This window comes from Trachypithecus francoisi, unplaced genomic scaffold (genome assembly GCF_009764315.1).
Source record: "Trachypithecus francoisi isolate TF-2019V2 unplaced genomic scaffold, Tfra_2.0 Lachesis_group21, whole genome shotgun sequence".
Taxonomy (NCBI): Eukaryota; Metazoa; Chordata; class Mammalia; order Primates; family Cercopithecidae; genus Trachypithecus; species Trachypithecus francoisi.
In genome coordinates, this window is record NW_022681467.1 from 17,745,298 (window position 1) to 17,765,641 (window position 20,344).

At 37.0% G+C, this 20,344-nt stretch overlaps 1 protein-coding gene across 2 annotated transcripts in view; it reads right to left on the minus strand.

Annotated features, from left to right (window-relative positions):
• Window positions 1-9,793: 9,793 nt before the first annotated feature.
• Window positions 9,794-20,344, minus strand: part of PLCB1 (phospholipase C beta 1) — a 763,475-nt gene continuing 752,924 nt past the window's right edge. For both annotated transcript variants that reach the window (XM_033185644.1, XM_033185645.1), the window contains one exon: window positions 9,794-13,076. In XM_033185644.1, the coding sequence (XP_033041535.1) occupies window positions 12,849-13,076 (228 nt within the window). In that variant the 3' untranslated portion in view covers window positions 9,794-12,848. The remainder of the gene's footprint in view (window positions 13,077-20,344) is intronic.

The following is a 20,344-nucleotide window of genomic DNA, read 5'->3' on the forward strand; positions in this document are numbered from 1 at the left end:
AGGCTGGGCAATTGATAAGGAAAAGAGGTTTGATTGGCTCACAGTTTGGCAGGCTGTACAGGAAGCATAGTGCTGGCATCTGCTCAGCTTCTGGTGAGGGACTCAGGGAGCTCTTACTCGTGGTAGAAGGCAAAGGAAAAGCCAGCATGTCATATGTTCAGAGTGGGAGCAAGAGACAGAAAGAGAAATGAGGTCTCAGATGTTTCAACAGCCAGGTCTCATGTGAACTAACTGAACAAGAACTCACTTATCTCCAAGGGGATGGTTCTAAACCATTTAGAGATCTACTCCCATGATTCAATCACCTCCCACCAGACCCCACCTCCAATATTAAGAATCACATTTCTATATGAGCAACATGAGATTTGGACAGGACAAACATCCAAGCCATATCAGATAGGGACAATACTATATTACTTAATATTTTTGAAATTATCTAGCTACTTATGTTTGGAAGCAGTACTGTCCTGGATCCAGGCAAGAGAAGTGCTTGCCTTGGGTCTCATGCTTTAGAGGTCTTAACTCTGGCCTTTGCCTAGTTGTGTCTCCCCCACAAGGAGAAATCTGTTTGGCCTAATACCAAACTGGCGGCAACATACCCTTTTTAGACTATAACCAGCACCCTAGAATTCCTGGCTCAAATGTTTACAAACCCAATTCTAGGGCTGGCATAGACTTCTTCCCTGGGTCCTTCCATTTGAGGATGAGTCAAGCTATAATTATGGTCACATATAAGTCTCAGAGTTGGGCAAGGGGGTGCCTTGAGGTCTAACAATTAAAGATCTATAATTCCTAGTGCATAGGTAGCTTTATGGAAACCAGTTTACCTAACTCTTCTGTGTATGTTACTTACAGATGGAATGTAACCTTTCTTGAAATGTTAGGTGTTAGGATGTAGCCGTTAGCCTTCTTCAGAGATCACCTGAGAAAAATCTCTATTCACCTAAAGAGTTTTTTCATTTCTGCCTGAGGATGCTTTCTTGCCACAGGAGCATACTTGGCTAACAGATTGCACAAGTTGGAAGCGTTAAGGAGCTAGTGCCTGAGTAGAAAGCCTCAACCAATGGGAAATCATGGGTAAATGTCCCAGCTTCTTCATGTCTTGGTGAGTTAAATGTGAGGGGTGCACCTAAGGCCTTTTGAGTTTGACTGGGGGGCTTGAGCACTTTTGTTCACAGTGATAACCCAATCATCAGAATAACTTTCCTCACATCCCCACTTCACTTAAAGAAAATAGAAGAAATTAAGAAAATAGAATAAATCAACTGGGAATTGAGGGAAATTTTAGGGTCAGGTCTTTAATCCGTGACAGTAATAAACAGGGAAATGAAAAGATGGGAAAAGTAGAGACTTTGTAATGTGTTGAATCAATCCTAGTTTGGCATTTTTAATAGAGCTTTTAGTACAAACTCATCTCCCAAATAAACTACTTGAATTCATAAACTGTCTTTTGGGCTATATCCTAGGTTCCAAAACTTGGAGTGGCCCTTTGCTGCATGTAAGTTGCAAATGAGGATAAAAAGATGGTAAATGCCATTCGATGCTGAAGACCCTCTACTACAATCTGGGGTTTGTGTGTGTGTGTGTGTGTGTGTGTGTGTGTGAGCATGCAAGCGTGTATACTTGCATAGCATTAGCCCAGCTGTGAGAAAAGAGAAATGGACCCTTCCTTCTGTCAAACTGTGTTGAGGCAGAGACACAGAGTTTGAGTAGAGGCATAGAGAGTGGACTTAAAGATGTACTTACCTGGGAATGATTATCACCAAGAAACATGCACTTTAAGTCTGACTGAGCCTATGGCAGAATCAATGCCTGGAATATAGTAGGTGTTTATTAAGTATGTGTTGAGTGAATATATTACTGGGAAATATGTTAACAAAGGTGTAGCTGTAGCCTCTTCCAGTGTAAAGATAATTCTATTTTTGCCTGCTTTATTTGTGAGCCTTTGGGGGGCTGAATGAAGCAACACTAGAGCATTCAGAAAGAACACAGTGATTCACATTGTAAAAATTAAAGGATTCATGCAAAGGTTAAAGATGGTTCAAGAAAACAGAGTAAATCCAGAAATGAGAGTGAGGGGAGAGAAGGCAAGAGCTGCACAAGCTGGGTTTTAAGGGTGGTTTTGGTGGCAGTTTCTTTATCAGTGACAATCACAAGAGAGACAAACGGGGTGAAAGTAATTTTAAGAGACTATGGTAGATTATGAATCAAGTCTTACTTGGGCACTTTTTGTAGTAAGCTTAGTACAAACTTATCTCTGCTTTCCAATGATTTTTCTGGTCTTGGGGCATTTTTACTTTGAATACAATGCTGCCTGGAGATTGTGCTTTCTGTTGGTTTTAAATAAATTAATGTACAACCATAGGTTCTTATAGAACAGGTAGTTTTGGAAGTAAAAAAAGAAAGAAAATTATGATATTTCACCGATTCTAAGACATACTTTTGCTTTTAACCTTCTCGAAATTGAATTGGATGCCTTTATGTTTGATGAGGAGTCATAATTTAATTGGTAATTTGTTTTCCTTTGTTATTGGTGTGTTTCTTATTGACACATTGAATTTCTTGACAGCATCAGTTGGATAATGTGTTACGTAATTTGCATCAACTTTTAAAGTCTGTGGGGCTAAGATTGCCAGTGCAATATTCAAACTTTCACTTGCCCTTAATAAATACATTTTCTTCTATAAGAAATTTACTAGATCCGAGTTAAAGCAGCTCATATTTATCAGACTTTTTATGTACTCTAATTTTAGAAGAAAGAGAAGTCTGGGGAAATAAACAAATATTTGACATTTAGTAAAACAATAAGCAGACAAATGGCTTTCTGGATTCATGTAGAAAACAACCAGGACAATTTCCTGCACAACCTACAGCTATTCAGTAGCCTCGAAAAAATAATAATTGAAAGAGCTTTCCTTAGATGAGGTCTTGTGATGGACAGTCGCAAAATTACCAGAGGCCAAAAATCAAGAAAGGAGACCTAGATTTAAAAATAAATATTCCACCAATTAAAAATGGGCAAAGGATTTGAACAGACATTCCACTGAAGGAGAGATACATATGGTCAAGATACACAACATATTGGTTACTAGAGAAATGCAAATGAAAACCACAGTGAGACATTATTCCACACCCACTAGGGTATTAATAATCAAAAAGACAGAAAACAAGTGTGAGCAAGAATGTGAGATTGGAAGCTTCATACATTGCTGGGTATTTAAAGCGGTACAGGCACTTTGGAAAACAGTTTGGCAGTTCCTCAAAGAGTTAAACACAGAGTTACCATATGACCCAGCAATTCTGCTCCTAAGTATATACTCAAGAGAAGCTGAAAACATGTTTCCACATAAAAACTTGTATGCAAATGTTCATAGCAGCATTATTCATAATAACCAAAAAATGGATGCAACCCAAATGTCCATTAGGTGTGAATGAATAAACAAAATATATTTCCAATAAAACATTATCCAACTATTAAAAAGAGTTAAATACTGATAGATGTATCTTGAAGACTTTATGCTAAGTGAAAGAAGCCAGATGGAAAAGGTCACATAATGTATAAATCCAATTGTATGAAATGTCCAGAATAGACAAATCCACAGAGACAGAAAAAGAATTAATGGTTTTCATGGTCTGAATAGAGAATGTTTGGGGGAGAGAATGAGAAGTGTTTTTTCATGAATATGAGGTTTCTTTTTGGGGTGATGAAAATGTTCTGAAATTAGTATGATGACTAATGAGAAACTGTGATTATACTAAAAAGCACTGAAGTATGTACTTTGTAAAACAGTGTACTTTATGGAACATGAATTATAAAGTTGTTATTTTAAAAATTAGCTAGGTTGCGCACACCTATAGTCCCAGCTACTTAGGAGGCTGATGTGGGAGGATTGCTTGGGCCCAGGAGTTTGAAACTGTAGTGAGCTATGAACGCACCACGGCACTCCACACTGGGTGACAGAGTGAGACTATGCCTTTTTAGAGATTGTGCCTCTAAAAACTTAAATACAATATTAAAAAGAATAAAAGATCCAGAATCAGACAGAAACATAAAACAAACAAACAGATAAAATATCCAGAGTGCTCAAAGAAGCAATTTAACAATACATAAATGTTCATGGGCAAGAATTTCTCCTGAATTTTCTCTTGTGGGCCAAAAGAGGCTGCTTGGAAACCCCAGAATCTAAGGTGAGCCCCACTTTCTTCACCAGTGTCTCAGAAAATAATATTTGGTTTCCTGAGTTACTAGCTCTTTCATGTTTTGGAGTTGGTACCGTAAGTCAAAGGCAAAGAGTGTGGCCCCTGTGTAGTCTAGCCTTTCTATTATAGTGTTGCTGATTCAGAAAGTACCTAAATAGCATTGTAGTTTGACTTAATGACATTTATTATTGAGATGATTGAGATATCAGTTGTTTCTTTTTCTGGTTTTGTTCTTGTTTGTTGTTTGTTTTTTTGTTGTTGTTTGTTTGTTTTTGAGACAGGTTCTTTCTCTAAGCGTCCCAGGTTAGAGTGCAGTGGTGCAATCATGGCTTACTGCAGCATTGAATTTCTGGGCTCAAGTGATCCTCTTACTTCAGCCTCCCAGTAGCTGGGACTACAGGTGCATGCCACCATGCCCAGCTAATTTTTTCTGTATTAGGAAAGGGAAAAAAATTTCTATTTAAGGCTGGGTGCAGTGGCTCACGCCTGTAAATCCAGCACTTTGGGAGACCAAGGTGGGTGGATCACGAGGTCAGGAGATTGAGACCATCCTGGCTAACATGGTGAAACCCCGTCTCTACTAAAAATACAAAAAAATTAGCCAGGCGTGGTGGTGGGTGCCTGTAGTCCCAGCTACTCAGGAGGCTGAGGCAGGAGAATGGCATGACCCCAGGAGGCAGAGCTTGCAATGAGCTGAGATCACGTCATAGAACTCCAACCTGGGCAACAGAGCAAGACTCCGTCTCAAAAAAAAAAAAAAATTCTATTTAAAATAGGAAAAGTGATATTGGATCTCACCATGCTTCCCAGGCTGGTCTTGAACTCTTGAGCTCAAGCAATCTAACCACCTCTGCCTCCCAACGTGTTAGGATTACAGGCATGGGCATGAGCCTTTGCACCTAGCCAATTGTTTATTTTCCTGTAATGTAGCACTAATAGCTAGGTAAGCAAATGGATTCATTCACTATAAATACAGTATTTATTAAGTTATGATATTAGGTTGAATGTGCAGATTCATCGTAAATGAGACATGACATCTGACATCAAAGGTGTCCGTGGAGGATGTATTTTAGTAGGAAGGCCATTACATGGAGTTGGTATGCACTCTCCATGAGGAAGAAATAACAAGGGGTTGTTGGATTGATTGCCTTAGTAACAACCGTGTGTCTGTACCCTTTTCCTTGTGACATTGGAGGCTCCTTTTATACTTTATCTGGGCTGGCCTTTTGGCTTATTTTCACCAATAGAATGTGGTAGAAGTGATGGTGTATGGTTCTGAGTTTAGACTTCAAGAGACCTCGAGCACTTTCGTGTGTTCTTTATATCTTGCCTCTGATGTGTGAAAAAGCCATACATTTTGTACAACTGGATTTATACAATATGTGACCTTTTTCATCTGCCTTCTTTCACTTAGCATAAAGTTTTAAAGATTCGTCTGTGTTTTAGCATGTATCAGTATTTAACTCTTTTTAATAGTTGGAGAATATTTTATTGGATACACATTTTATCTCTCGGAGGATGAGAAATCCTATGAATTAGAGTCATGTCAGCCCAGTTGTTCCAGCCAAGGCCCCAGACATGTCAAGGAGCCCAGCCATGTTCAGCCACCAGATAGCTCTCGGCTTACCATAACTGCATAGATGAGCCCAGTTGAGACAAGCCCAGCCCAGCTCAGATCAGCAGAGCCATCTACCCATCCATAGGCCCACAACCAGTAGTAAGTGGTAGTTATTTCAAACACCAACTTTTGCTGTTGCTTGTTATGCAGCTGTGGGTAACTGATACAGGATACATTGGGAGAATACATGAAGGGGCTTGAGAGAAGCTTTGGTGGATCCAAGAAGGGTTCCTAGAGGCATTGACATTTATGTTATAAACTGAAACATAAATAGAAGTTAGCCAGGGAAAGGAGGGAACCAAAGGAATTCTCTCTCTCTCTCTCTCTCTCTGTGTGTGTGTGTGTGTGTGTGTGTGTGTGTGTGTGTGTGCGCGCGCGCGCGCTGGGGGAGTGATTTAAGAGAAAGAGAAAGGATGGATGTAAGTAGTTTAAAGAAACAGTAGTTAAAAAGCCCATGAGGTGGAATGGTCCATAAGGTTGCATAGGCTGGAGTGTGATTTGTAATACTGGTTTTGTTCACCGATGTATGAAACAAAGGAGGTGGGTGGAGCAGCTTTGAAGATAACACAAATTCAGCTTCATGCATACTGTGTGCAGCAGATTATGCTTTTTAAAGACGGTCATGCCTATATTCATTCCATCCCTCATGTACTTCTTCAGGGTGATCAACTGTGTTCCCAAGGTAAGATGGGGTCTGTTTGTTACTGCACCTTGAATCTGGGAAGGGGTTTGTGATAGCACCAATGAATAGAGTCTGGCATAAGTGATGTAATGTAATTTTGAGGCTTGGTTATAAAAATGTTGGCGGTTTCTGTCTGGCTCTCTCAGGAGGCTCTGCCTTGGAATCCAGCTACCATATTGTGAAAAAGCCCAGGCCCAGGCTTCTCCATAGAAAAGGCATGAGCAGGTATTCCACCCCAGAGTCCCAGCTAGGCTCCCACTTGATACAACATCAACCACTAGATGTGTGAGTGGATTCTAGCCCAAGACTTCTAATCTTCTGACTGAGGCCCCAGATATCATAGAGTCAAGCCATATCTGCTTTGCCCTCTCTGAATTCCTGACTCAAAAAAGCTATGAGATAACATTTGATAAAATTCAGCATCCCTTAGTGATAAAAGCCCTAAAAAAACTGGATATAGAAAGAAAAGCCATATATGACAAACCTATAGCTAGTATCACACTGAATTGAAAAAAATGGTAAGTCATTCCTCTAAGATCTGGAGCAAGACAAGATGTCCACTTTCACCACTGTTGTTGAATATAGTACTTTAAGTCTTAGCCAGAACAATCAGACAAGAGAAGGAAATAAAGGGCATCCAAATTGGAAAGGAAAAATCAAATTACCATTGTTTGCAGATGATATAATCTTATATTTGTAAAAAGCTAAAGACTCCACCAAAAATTATTGGAACTGAGAAACAAATTCAGTAAAGTTGCAGGATATAAAGTTAACACACAAAAAAATTAGCAGTTCTATATGCCAGCAGTGAACAATCTGAAAAAGATATCCAGAATATAATCCCATTTATAATAGCTACAAGTAAAATACTTAGGAATAAATTTAAACCAAAGAAGTGAAAGATCTCTACAATAAAAACTACAAAACATTGATGAAAGAAATTGAAGAGGACACAAGAAAAAGGAACAATATTGCATATTCATGGATTGGAAGAATCAATATTGTTAAAATGTCCGTACTACCCAAAGCAATCTACAGATTCAGTGCAGTCTCTATCAAAATACCAACGACATTCTTCACAGAAATAGAAAAAAAAATTCTAAAATTTATATGTAACCATGAAAGACCCAGTATAGCTAAAGCTATCATGAGCAAAAAGAACTGGGAGGCCACATTATCTGACTTCAAAATATACTATAGAGCTATAGTAACCCAAACAGCATGGTGCTGGCATGGAAACAGACACATTGACCAACAGAACAGAGTAGAGAACCCAGAAATAAATCGCTACATCTACAGTGAGGTCATTTTCAACAAAGGTGCCAAGAACATATGTTGGAGAAAGGACAGTCTCTTCAATAAATGGTGCTGGGAAAACTGTATATCCATATGCAGAACAATAAAACTTGACCTCTATCTCTCACCACATACAAACATCAATCAAAATGAACTAAAGACTTAAATCTAAGACCTGAAACTATGAAACTACTAAGAGAAAATATTGGGGAAACTCTCCAGGATATTGAAATGGACAAAGATTTCTTAAAGAATACCCCGCAAGTGCAGGCAACTGAGGGAAAAATAGACAAGTGGGATCACACAGATTAAAAATCTTCTACACAGAAAAGGAAACAATCAACAAAGTGAAGGGACCCTCCACAGAATGGGAGGAAACATTTTAAGACTTCCCAGTTCACAAGGGATTAATAACCAGAATATATAAGTAGCTCAAACAACTCTATAGAAAAAATGTTATTATCCAATTTAAAAATGAGCAAAAGATCTGAATAGACATTTTTTCAAAAGAGGACATACAAATGGCAAACGGGTATATGAAAATGTACTCTACATCATTGATAATCAGAGAAATGCAAATAGAACTACAATGAGATATTATCTTATCTTATCCCAGTTAAAATGGCTTTTATCCAAAAGACAAGCAAAAATAAATGCTGATGAGAACGAGGAGAAAAGGGAAGCCTTGTACACTATTGGTGGGAATGTAAATTAGTGCAAGCACTATGGAGAACATTTTGGAGATTCGTCAGAAAGCTAAAAGTAGAGCTACTATATGATCCAGCAATCCCATTTCTAGGCATATACAAAAGAAAAGAAATTAGTACATTGAAGAGATATCTGCACTACTGTGTTTGTTGCAGTACTGTTTACCATAGCCAAGATTTGACAGTAACCTAAGTGTCCATCAACAGAGGAATGGATAAAGGAAACATGGTAACATATACACAATGGAGTTCTATTCAGCCATTAAAAAATGAGATCCTGTCATTAGCAACAATGTAGATGGAATTGGAGGTCATTACAGTAAGCGAAATAAGCCAGGCACAGAAAGATGAATTTCACATGTCCTCACTTATTCATGGGATATAAAAATTAAAATAACTGAACTAATGAACATAGAGAGTAGAAGGATGGTTACCAGACGCTGGGAAGGGTAGTTGGGGAAAAGAGGGTGTAAGGATGATTAGTATGAGCAAAAATGTAGTTAGATAGAATGAATAAGATCTAGTGTTTGATAGCACAACAGGGTGACTACAGTCAATTAATTCATTGTGCACTTAAAAATAATTAGAAGAGTATAATTGGATTGTTTCTAAGACAAGGAAAGGATAAATGCTTGAGGTGATGGACACCCCATTTACCCTAATGTAATTATTACACATTTTATGCCTGTATCAACATATCTCTCTCATGTACCCTATAAATATATATACCTACTATGTACCCACACATTTTTTTTTGAAAAGCTAAGAGATAAGAGATAATTCTGATTGTTTTAAGCCCCTAGAGTCATTTGTAACACAGAAGTAAGTAACAAATACACTGCATTTGGGGTGTCTCTGGAACATTCACATAAAACTCACACATACCTTTCTTATCCTATCAACATTGTAAATGCTTTCAAAATCTGTTTTATAAGACAATTTACATCAAATGTTCTGTCAATTCTTATCACTGCAACTATTTGCCAAAAAACCTTTGACCATTTTGCTTTGCTTAACTTTGGTCAAGGAAGACAGAAAGAAAGGAAGGGAGGAAGGAAGAGAGGGTCTCCATTATGGAAACAATGGCAAGTGTAATGCCACTGCTGGATGGAGGGTGGCAGAATGACAGCAATGAACACTGTGTCCTCTGGCACACCCAATATCCTTTATGGGCATTGATGTGCCCTGTCAGAGTGGGCACGATGGTCCTAAAGACTGGCATTATGCCTGCTCCCACCACTTTCCCTGTCAAAAGAAGGTTGGCTCTGACACCAAGAAATAACAGCTGGATTGTGTTAAGAAATTTTTATTGTTTCCTTTGGATTTGTGATGAAAGCACATAAAATTACAAGTGGAAGAAACATCATGCCACAAAATTGCATAGAATTATTACAAAAATGTGAATTATGCATTTTAAATAATTTGAGATAGAAGAACCAAAATATGTACATTTTAAGAGCTTCAAATACTCTGTCCTATCTTTTTTTCTTCTTAAAAGGCAAGAATCACAATGTCCAATCCATCACAAACAATATTAATACAGTGCACAAGCGCAACATTAAATTCAAAGTAATGCAAGCAATGGCCCTTTTTTTGGAATTATTTAAAGACAGCTTATCTACTACAGGAGTATTAATTAATGTGTGGTGATACTCAAATTTTAAAATGAAATGTAAAAAACCAAAAACACATGGCATGTCATTAGAACTTTGCAAATTGGTTTACATGGCCAAAACCATGCTATTCTCAGTAGTGTAAAGGTATCAGAGAGACACAGTCTAATTTAATACACAGCTCTACTCTCTATTATAGGAAAAACCACAGTACAGAATTTCACACATTCAACAAAGAACAAGGCAAATACATAAAGGCACAAAACTGCACATCATACAGACCCCTTTTCTTTATCTTAGTCTATTTCAAGTAATATTAATATTATTAAATGATAGTATCATTGTAGTAGTTTCAATGATGCAAGATGGACAGTGTTACACACTACCCCACAACTGCAAAAAGTGTCATTGTACAGATATAAAAATGTGATTACAGTAAATGGCCAAATACAAACATATTGTAAAATGACTAAATTCACTAAGATAATGAAATCCAACTACCAAAACAGTTTTGTGTAAGTCAAGGTTATTCAACTTTATTCTATCTCTGGACTAAAATGTGATACGATGTTCTGCAATAATCACCATTGTGTTTGGTTATGAATGCTATTATTAGTTCATTCTTCTGTAATTTCAGACAGTCTGTAATTTTGTTTATAAAAATGCAGCATTCGATTTTGACCGTTCTTGCTTCTTTATGATTAATGCCTTTCTTTCAAAGTGCAAAAGTAGTAGAATGATTTACAAAAGATTTCTTTTTCAGTGGAAGTTTTATTAAGTGTCTAATGAACACCCCAAACCCTTCAGATCAAAATATAATCATCTCCAAAGAGGATGTGATTTTCCCCTTGCATCTTACTAGATGTGTTTTTTAAATCAAACACTGTTTCCTTATGTTTGAACTAAGCCTTCATTTTGATTAAAATTTAATTGTGATCTCTAGTTATTGCTTAAAGTTAAATAAAATAATTTTCATAAAAATATTAAATTCTTGAAACACAATTTTCAGGACACAACTGGTTTTTGCGTTTTAAGATATTTCGCTAAGCTACAATCAGACAGGTTTATTTTAAAGTAAAATAAAACTGTGAGCATCTGGCTTCTGGGTTTTAGCTTCAATATTCATGTGTTACTTTCTAAGTTACATTTTTCTATATATTATTGTTTTTCTTTTTTCAGAACTTTCAATCATGCTTTTGATCAGTTTTACCTTGATGTAATTTGTTTCTCTTACGCCACCTAAAATAGGAACTTGTAAAGACACAGTTAAGTGAATTAAATGTACTTAGTAAATATACAATGAAAGTTTTTTTATGTTAGAATAAAATAGAACTGTTTCAGACTTAAAAATTATGGAAGATTCTAATAAATGTCCATATTTCTGTCCTAATTTTTTGACCATTAAAACAAGCTTAAAATCTGATACTTAACATTTAAGTTTTGATCTTGCAAAATATAAATCAAATTCATATAATAAGTTCTAAATCTACTTCAGTTTGCATCAATGGTTCCATCAATTATTTCTTAGCATCTCCATATAATTTAACATCCGTGTAATCTAGATGTTTGACCCTTTTCTTCTCTATCCATTCGTCCCTGATTTTGGTTTTAAGTCTTGTGGAAGAGATTTGGGTCACTGTCAATTAATAAACACATATCTACACTTATGTGTGTGTGTATGTGTATATGCACTTACATGACTAAGTGGGTACATATATACATGGAGATAATACCTATCATTTACATGTGAGTCTTTGTATTCTCTAAATAAATATTCAATCTCCCTCTCTATATTAAAAATAAATGAACCATAAAAAATGTCAAACAGCAAAATAACCACTGGGACCTGTTCACTCTGATTGAATATCTGCTTAACATATGTCAGCTCAACTATTTTTATTCAACAGACCATTTGTAGTTATTGGATCATTTCAGGCCAAAAACCAATGAATACCCAGACTCTGAGTGCAAATAGTCAATGCAAACAGCACACTGCCTGGAAGTGTGTGGCTGACTTGTTCATGCAGCCAAATGTACAATCCATATTGCTAAGTCTTGGGATGGCTTCATTGGGCAAGGATACAATCAAGTGATTTTTTTTTTTCCAAATAGAAAACAAACATATTTGAATCACTACGGTATCTAATAAAACCATGTCAGCAACAAATACATTGATGACTCTATGATAAATAAATTAGCAAACTGCAAGTCACTAGTGCTTGCAAAGCAAAGGATGAAACAACGTAATACGCACGTTGACTTGAAGATAATGGTAGTTGAGGGGCAGTTAGAAAAAAAATACTCAAAGTAGGCTGTTCAATAGTGTTAAATAATGCTATGCATTTCTCAAACTATTTCTATGACTTTGAAATACTTTACACCAGAGCTTCGAATAAAAACATGAGCTTGATTTTCTTCAAAGAAGACACTGTCCTTCCTTAAAAGTTCCATGGAGCCTACAAGTTGCTTGCTTTGAATTTACTATTGGAAAGAAAACAAAAATCTCACATACATGCATTCTTCACTAGTAGACCTGCAGAGGTTGCCACACGACACATGGAGCCTGGGCATGGGACTTCTTCATGGATTCCTCTGGAACTCTCCCTTTGGTGTGGATTTTAGGCTAAGGGATGCTTCTTGGGAAGATGGTCCTGGGCAGTGATCTTTGTAATAAGAGAGAGTCCGATGTCGCTGGAGTGGCCATGCAATTTCTGAAGGCCTGGCAGGAGCATTCACAGAGGAGTATCAAATTCTTTTCCTGGGATGTCTCCTCCCAGCTCCTCACTGGAGGGAGTCTTGTGGTTCACTTTTCCAGGGTCTGAGAACAGGGAGAGAGGGGCAGAACCGTGATTGCTGTCTTCACTGATCTTTCCTTTCATGGCTTCCTGCACAAATTCCAAAATCTCGAGGGGCAGTCTTTTGAATTTGTCTTGGTATTCTTGCTCCAGCTCCACCTGCAGCTGGGAGACATCAAGAGGGGAGATGACTTGAGGTTGTTTATGTTTCTATACCCACTCCCATAGAAACTCTCTGAAAGAGACATACAAAGGGGGCCGATGAATACATCAACTGAAAATATCATTTACTGGTCAACTATAGAGCAGATGTAACAAAGTTTAGTTGGACACGTCATTTGTCTGTAGCTGAAAGTCAGCTTCAAGTTATGTGTGGCACAGTAAGGCTAAAGACTCAGAATAAGATGAATAACGGTATCTACAAATGCACACACACATACATGCACACGTGGGTCTTTTGAAAAAGGTGTCAGAGGCTGGGTGTGGTGGTTCACACCTGTAATCCCAGCACTTTGGGAGGCTGAGGCAGGTGGATTGCTTGAGGTCAGGAGTTTGAGACCACGCTGGCCAACATGGTGAAACACCATCTCTACTAAAATATAAACATTAGCTGGGTATGGTGGTGTGTGCCTATAATCCCAGCTACTTGGGAGGCTGGGGCAGGAGAATCGCTTGAACCCAGGAGGCAGAAGTTGCAGTGAGCTGAGATCACACCAGTCTGGGTGACAGAGTGAGACTCCATCTCAAAAAAAAAAAAAAAGACAGAAAAAGAGAAAAGGGTATCAGAAAATTATACATAAAATAAAATTATAAAAAAATATAAAAAGTAAAATGATCCAAAGTTTACATTTAGGGGTTGAAAAATACTGACAGGTGAGCGTTCCAAGGTCAGCCATGAACCTGGCTAGGGGAAGCTAAGAAGCTGAGTAGAGTAGACAGAGCAGTGTGGAGTGGACTTTGGGATGTGCAGCTTTAGTCAGAGGCTGGGAAGCCAATGCTGGGGTCTAAGGAGCAGCTCGATGCATTTTCACAAAGTAAACAAACTCATGTAACCAACTTGAAATTTTATTTTGACTGCTTTTGCCACCTCTTTATTCTGATTCATTTTTCATTCTAATTTTTATTTGCCTTGTAAACTATTCTAGCTACCTTTTAAACTGTCTTTTAATGTGTCTATTTTATGCCCTGGAGAATTTTCAGATGTTTTAAAGTCCTGGAAGCCTTTCTTCAAATGGAGACTTACGTGGATGTCTTAGTCATAAAATAGCATAAAAACTGGGATTCTCTGGTAGACAGGGAGAGAAGTGGGGCAGCAGGGAGCGTTGTCTGCTAGGGAGCTGTGCTGTGCTGAGTCCAAAAGAAGATCTTGAATTTTAAAGAAAATTCTCTCTGTTTATCAATTCGTGAGCAGAGAGAATAATCCTTGAAACACCGTGTAAGGTTAAATGTTTCCCCCACACCTCCTTATTAGCTTGGAGGCAATTTTTCAGATACGGCCTTAACACCTGGACTTTTCCCCCCTGCTTTTCAAACTTTAAGGTGCACACAAATCGTCTGGAATTTTGATCTTGATTCTGTCCGACTAGGAGGCCTGAGTGGGGCCCAAGCTCCTGCGTTTCTCAACAGTTCTTGGGGGGTGCCAACGTGGTTGGTCTGCTTTGGCCACTCTGATAGCTCCCTGTCTGGGTTCTACTCTCAGTCCCCATTTCTACTTTTTATCTTGATCCTGGTTGTGCATCCTCCATCTGCAGTTTTCAGGGCAGCCTCTGGGGCTTGTTCTGATCCCTGGAATGCCAGGGTGAAGCCAGTCCCCAGGGCATCTGTCTCTCAGAGTCTTAGCCTCCTTCTAGACAGTGAAAGCAGCTTGGGGACATCCTCTTTAGTTCAACTCCTTTCACTCTCACTTCTGTGCCACATAAATTTTGCCAATACTAAATTATTTAATTTATATGAAGCAATCCCTTATCTATCCCAAAGTTCTGAAATCCGGAAGTTTTCTTTTTTTTTCCTTGCAAATCTGTGGCAAACTCATTGACATGAACTGATATTGGAATGAAATTATACATATTTCATGTATCCCCTGTCATATGACTATTCATGAACTTAACTGCAGACATATTAATTTGTTTGATTTTGAGGATTACTCAGGTCTCCCTGAAGTGTTATGCTCATGGTATATGCATCACATTGCCTTTCTAAAATCAGAAAAGTTAAAATTCTGAAAAACAACAGATCCAAAATCTCAGATAATGGATTATGGATCTAGTTCAAATGACTTTTTTTTTTCACATCAAAAGGTGTGTGACATGCACTCATATGTTTATCATAGCATTATTCACAATAGCGAAGACATTAAATCAACCTAGGTACCCATTAATGGTGGATGCATAAAGAAAATATGGTACATATATAACATGGAATAGTAGGCAGCCATAAAAAGAATGAAATCATATCCTTGCAGCAACATGGATGCAGCTGGAGGCCATTATCCTAAGCAAATTAATGTAGGGACAGAAAACCAAATACCACACATTCTCACTTATAAGTGGGAGCTAAACATTGGGTATTCATGGATATAAATATGGCAATGATGGACACTGGGGACTAATAGAGTGGGGACAGGAGTCAGGGACAAGGCTTGAAAAACGAATTGCTGGGTACTAGGTTCATTATCTGTGTGACAGGATCATTCGTATCTCAAACCTCAGCAACACACAATGTACTCATATTACAAACCTGTACATGTACCTTCTGAATCTAAAACAAAAGTTGAAATTTCAAAAAATTTATAAATATTATTTAAATATCAAAGAAAAAGAAAAAGAAAAAAGAAAAATAGAAAATAAAAGAAAAATAAAAGTGGTATCTGGTAAAAATGGCTTAGACTGAGTATTGGAAATCAACTATTCTCCCCAAATGTAAAATGTAGGGTATTTACGAATCTATTTGCTAGCATATAAATTCTTATAAGCTGAGAGGAAATACGCTGTGAGGGGGCGCTCAGGGCCCTGGACTCATGTGGCTATGACGGAGCACCTTGTACAGGGCCCTACTCTTCGTGTCAGCACATATGAGTCACTGGAGCATCAAACAGGGAGAAGACAACTGCCAGTTCTTTCCCTGCTGTTCCAACAATTTAGAAGGAAGTGGGGGTTTTTTACAATGTCACACTCTTTTGCACAAGTGAAATCTTAGGCTGGTGTTTGACAGCTTCCATTTACTACCATTCAGACCTCATCATCAGCTCACCTCAGTTTTAATTCACTAACACATGTTTCCAAGGAAGATAGGGAAGGGAGAAAAGCAAGCAACCCTGTTTTAAGAAAACAAATTGCTGTTCTCTTATAGGTTGGACTGGGGGACCCTCAGCTATGGATATATTGTACCTGACCTAGCAGAAAATTTCTCTTAGGTTAATGCTCATTGGTGGACAAGACCCCATAGTGCTTGATAAGTGCTATTTCTTTAATTATTAAAAAAAAAGTAAAATACAAGAAAATGTCAAATACCTAAACCAATGATTTTTAACATTTTTAATAATTTAATTCTAAGAAAAACTTACATTTCAGTAATTTAATTTTGATAATGATTTTTAAGAATTTATAATAATTGACCCAGTTGTGGCTAAGTTATAACTTTAGTAGACTTTTATCATGGGCTAGTAGCAGATTTTATCATATTCTAAACTAAGTCACTGCCTCATGACATATTAAGTGCCATATATTTCACTCTTTTTAAAAAGCCATTCAATTGTTAATGAATTAATTTCAAAATTGTATTTATTACATTCCAAGTTAGAGTTTTTGCTTTTTCTTCTTATAAACTAAATACTTGTTCATTGTAAGAAAATATGAAAAGAATACAGGGTAATTCTGGCTCCATTCCAACAAAGTCCCATCCTTCAGTGGTCTAGAGCTATTCCAGACCAAGGGTTGCAAACTCAGGTGTTTACAGGGGCCAGGCTTCTTATTTCTGATGAAAATAAGAAGCAGGCTATGTGCAAGAAAGTGGGGGTCATGGGGGTTCTGAAGAGCTAGAGATGACAGGCACTGTCTAAAGGGGGTACGAACAACTTGGTTCTAGCTGATGCTTGTCAGATTGAAAATTAAAGTCAGAAATCCACATCTTCATGTAAGAACCTGAGTTTGTTGTTGGCAATCAGTTCAAATCACAATTGTCAGCGCCACTGGGCTCATGGAGAATTTATAATCTTTCCCCTAGCAGATTTAAATCTGGCTTTAACCAGGGGACTGCAGAAGTGAGGTTCAACTGTGGAATTCCAGTTTAGATCTTTCCTAATTTTCCTTCCCCACAATCCTAGGCTTAGATGGTCCTCCACAGATCACCAGGGCTTCCTCTTGATTGCCTCTGTTCTGGGGTTCAGCATCATTCTATCTAATTGCCACATTCTAGGTTTTGTACTCTAATATGTGTTGAATTTTTTATTCTGTGCAAGTGAAACAGTGTGTTAGGTATGAATGGTAGATCAGTTGTGCAAATGGCAGTAATTCTTCACCCCTCCTTGTAATTATAACCTTAGTGGTGTGACTTTGCAGCTCATCCCATTCCAGCAAAGAATGGAGTGTATTTCTCTTCTTCTTGAATCTGGGGAGGCCTTGTTATTTGGTTCTGTCTAGGAGAATGTGTCAAAAGTATATGCTGTTCTGAGTCCAGACCTCACAAGGCCTTGTGTGCTTCTGCTCTCACAGTTAGAAGTTTACTCAGCCATCATGTGAACAAGCTCAGCCTAGCTTGCCAGAAGAGGAGACACATGGCTCAGTTATTATACCTTTTCCATCACTTCAATTAACTATCAGATACAAAAGTGAAGCTCTTCTAAACCAGCTCACCCCTAGCTGACCACCAGCTAAACACAGACATGAGCAAGCCTACTGAGATCAGGTGAGCCTGGTCCAGACCAGAACCAGTCCATAGACTCATCAACTTAGCAAATGCTTATTGTTTTACTACTGATTGTTGCGGTTGGTTGTTAGGCAGCAGTATTATGGCCATAACTTCGAGTGAGGGGAACAGAAAGGAGTCTTATTATGTGGCCTGGCCCCATAAAATATTCATAAGCTAACTCAGCAGGCCCCATCCTTTCATTGCTGTGGTCTCAAAGCATATTCTTGGGAAAAAAATCACCACAGGACAGATAGACTTTCAAGATACACATGATTTTGTAGGCTATGCCTTAGAGCCTTTCTCGCATAACATTGTCAAACATGAGTTTGTTTGATCTTAAGTTGATAAGACCTCTTTTTCAGGTCTTATGAACAAGAAAGAGGAAAGAACATGATTGAATTTAACCTCTAAATTTAAGATGAGTTCTTATTATTATACTCAGATATTAATAAAGAAGAGTGTTGCCAGAATTTGTTTTATTATAGGCCCAGTTCTTCAATTTGACTAGTCAGGCTCAAATTCTAAATTTCTCAGTTAACTTGATTTTCAAAAGATATCGCCCACTAGTCATTTTTGTGAACTCTGGGTAGTTAAGCAGGAAAAGGCAATACAGTCAAGTTCAAATGTATTCAATTCTGCCTATGTTATCAAATATTTTTGTACTTGGGATGCTTTTCCGACTCTGACATTCTTTTCATCTGTCTTTTAAAAAAGGCAGAGATTTGATCTAGTTAAGGAAAGCTTTTAGATGCATAAACATAAGTGAAGACCAAGGAGCAAGCAAAGTTACTCTTGAAGGTTAGCTTACAATCAGAAAACAAACAAACACAACCCAGTATAACGTAAATATAAGACAGGTTACTGAGTTATGAATCAGAGACAATCAAATCAATTTCCTAAGGAAACAAATTGAAACCAGAGAACAATAAGCTACAGTGGAATAACAGAGGAATTGAGAAAACTTAAAAAAAAACGCAGCTGGAGAATGTGCAGACAGATATTTGCAAGGTTTTCAAAATTTGGAATTCCAGAGTCCAACTCAGGTCATTTTGCCCAATGAAGTCTATGAAAGATCTTAATACAAAGTATAAAGCCAATGTATTTTATAATATAAATATTAATATATTAATATGTTATATATTATAAATATAATAACATATATAATATACTCTATTAATATATTACACATATTACATATATTAATATTTATATTATGTATATTACATATACTATATATACTATGTATAATATATACTATTTTATAATATAAAATATAAAGCCAGTAACAATCTTAGGATGGTTATTTGCTTCTGTCTAGGAGAATGTGCCAAACGTGTAATTGTAATTGTGAATAAATGTATAATCATGGGGTACAGAGATCTTTTTAAGCAAGACAGAACAACATAAGAAAGAAAAATATAGATATTTTTATCTAGATGAAAAGAATCCATTTCTCTGAAAAATGAGCGTAAATAAAGCAATTCATAGGAAAAGAAATACAATACAAAGAATATATGTACAATACAAAAGAAATACAATACAAATATACATATTTGAAGTATAGATGAAAGCCTCTCATTAACAATCAGAAATGCAATAGCACAATACCTTTTCAAGAGACATTTATTATATTGACTAATTTAATTTAATTCATTAAATTTAAAATAAATTTCTTTTAAAGAAGCAATAACATTCTGAGAAATTGACACTTTGAAACATTGGGCAATAATTTGACAAAATGTGTAAGAAGGCAAACATAGGCTTGTAAACCAGCAACTCCAATTTTGGGAATTTGGTCTATAGAAACAAAACCACCAACATATAAGAATGAACACACTAAGATATTTATTTTTGTACATGAAAAATAGCATTGTTTTAGCATTGTTTGTACAGGCAAAGCAATCAAAAAATAAAACAAAACAAAGCCAGCCTGTGAAAACTACCTTAATTTCAATGTTTTGCCACATATGCATTATGTATTGTCTATCTCTATATTTTTTGCTGAGTCATTTGAAAATGTTTTAGGCATCAGGACATTTTACCCATAAAGACTGAAGCATACATTTCCTAAAAAGTTTTCTTTCTGATAACATCAGCATATTTATTTATTTGCTTTATATTAATATATACAGAAATAGTTTCAATATGATGACCTGTCAATGAAATAAGCAAATGAAGCTTGAGACTTTTTTAAAGCTCTTTTTATCCATCGGATATATCCCACTAAGGATGAACAAGTATATTACTCTGCTATAATTCACTGAAAGTAATTATATTCTTTGTGTGGTTATGTTACCTTGAATATAGACATAGGATCACTTGTTTCAGTTTGTTTCCTCAGTAGACTTTTTTGATTTTTTTTTTTATTTTTTATTTTTATTACACTTTAAGTTCTAGGGTACATGTGCATAACGTGCAGGTTTGTTACATATGTATGCTTGGTGTGCTGCACCCATCAACTCGTCAGCACCCATCAATTCATCATTTATATCAGGTATAACTCCCAATGCAATCCCTCCCCCCGCCCC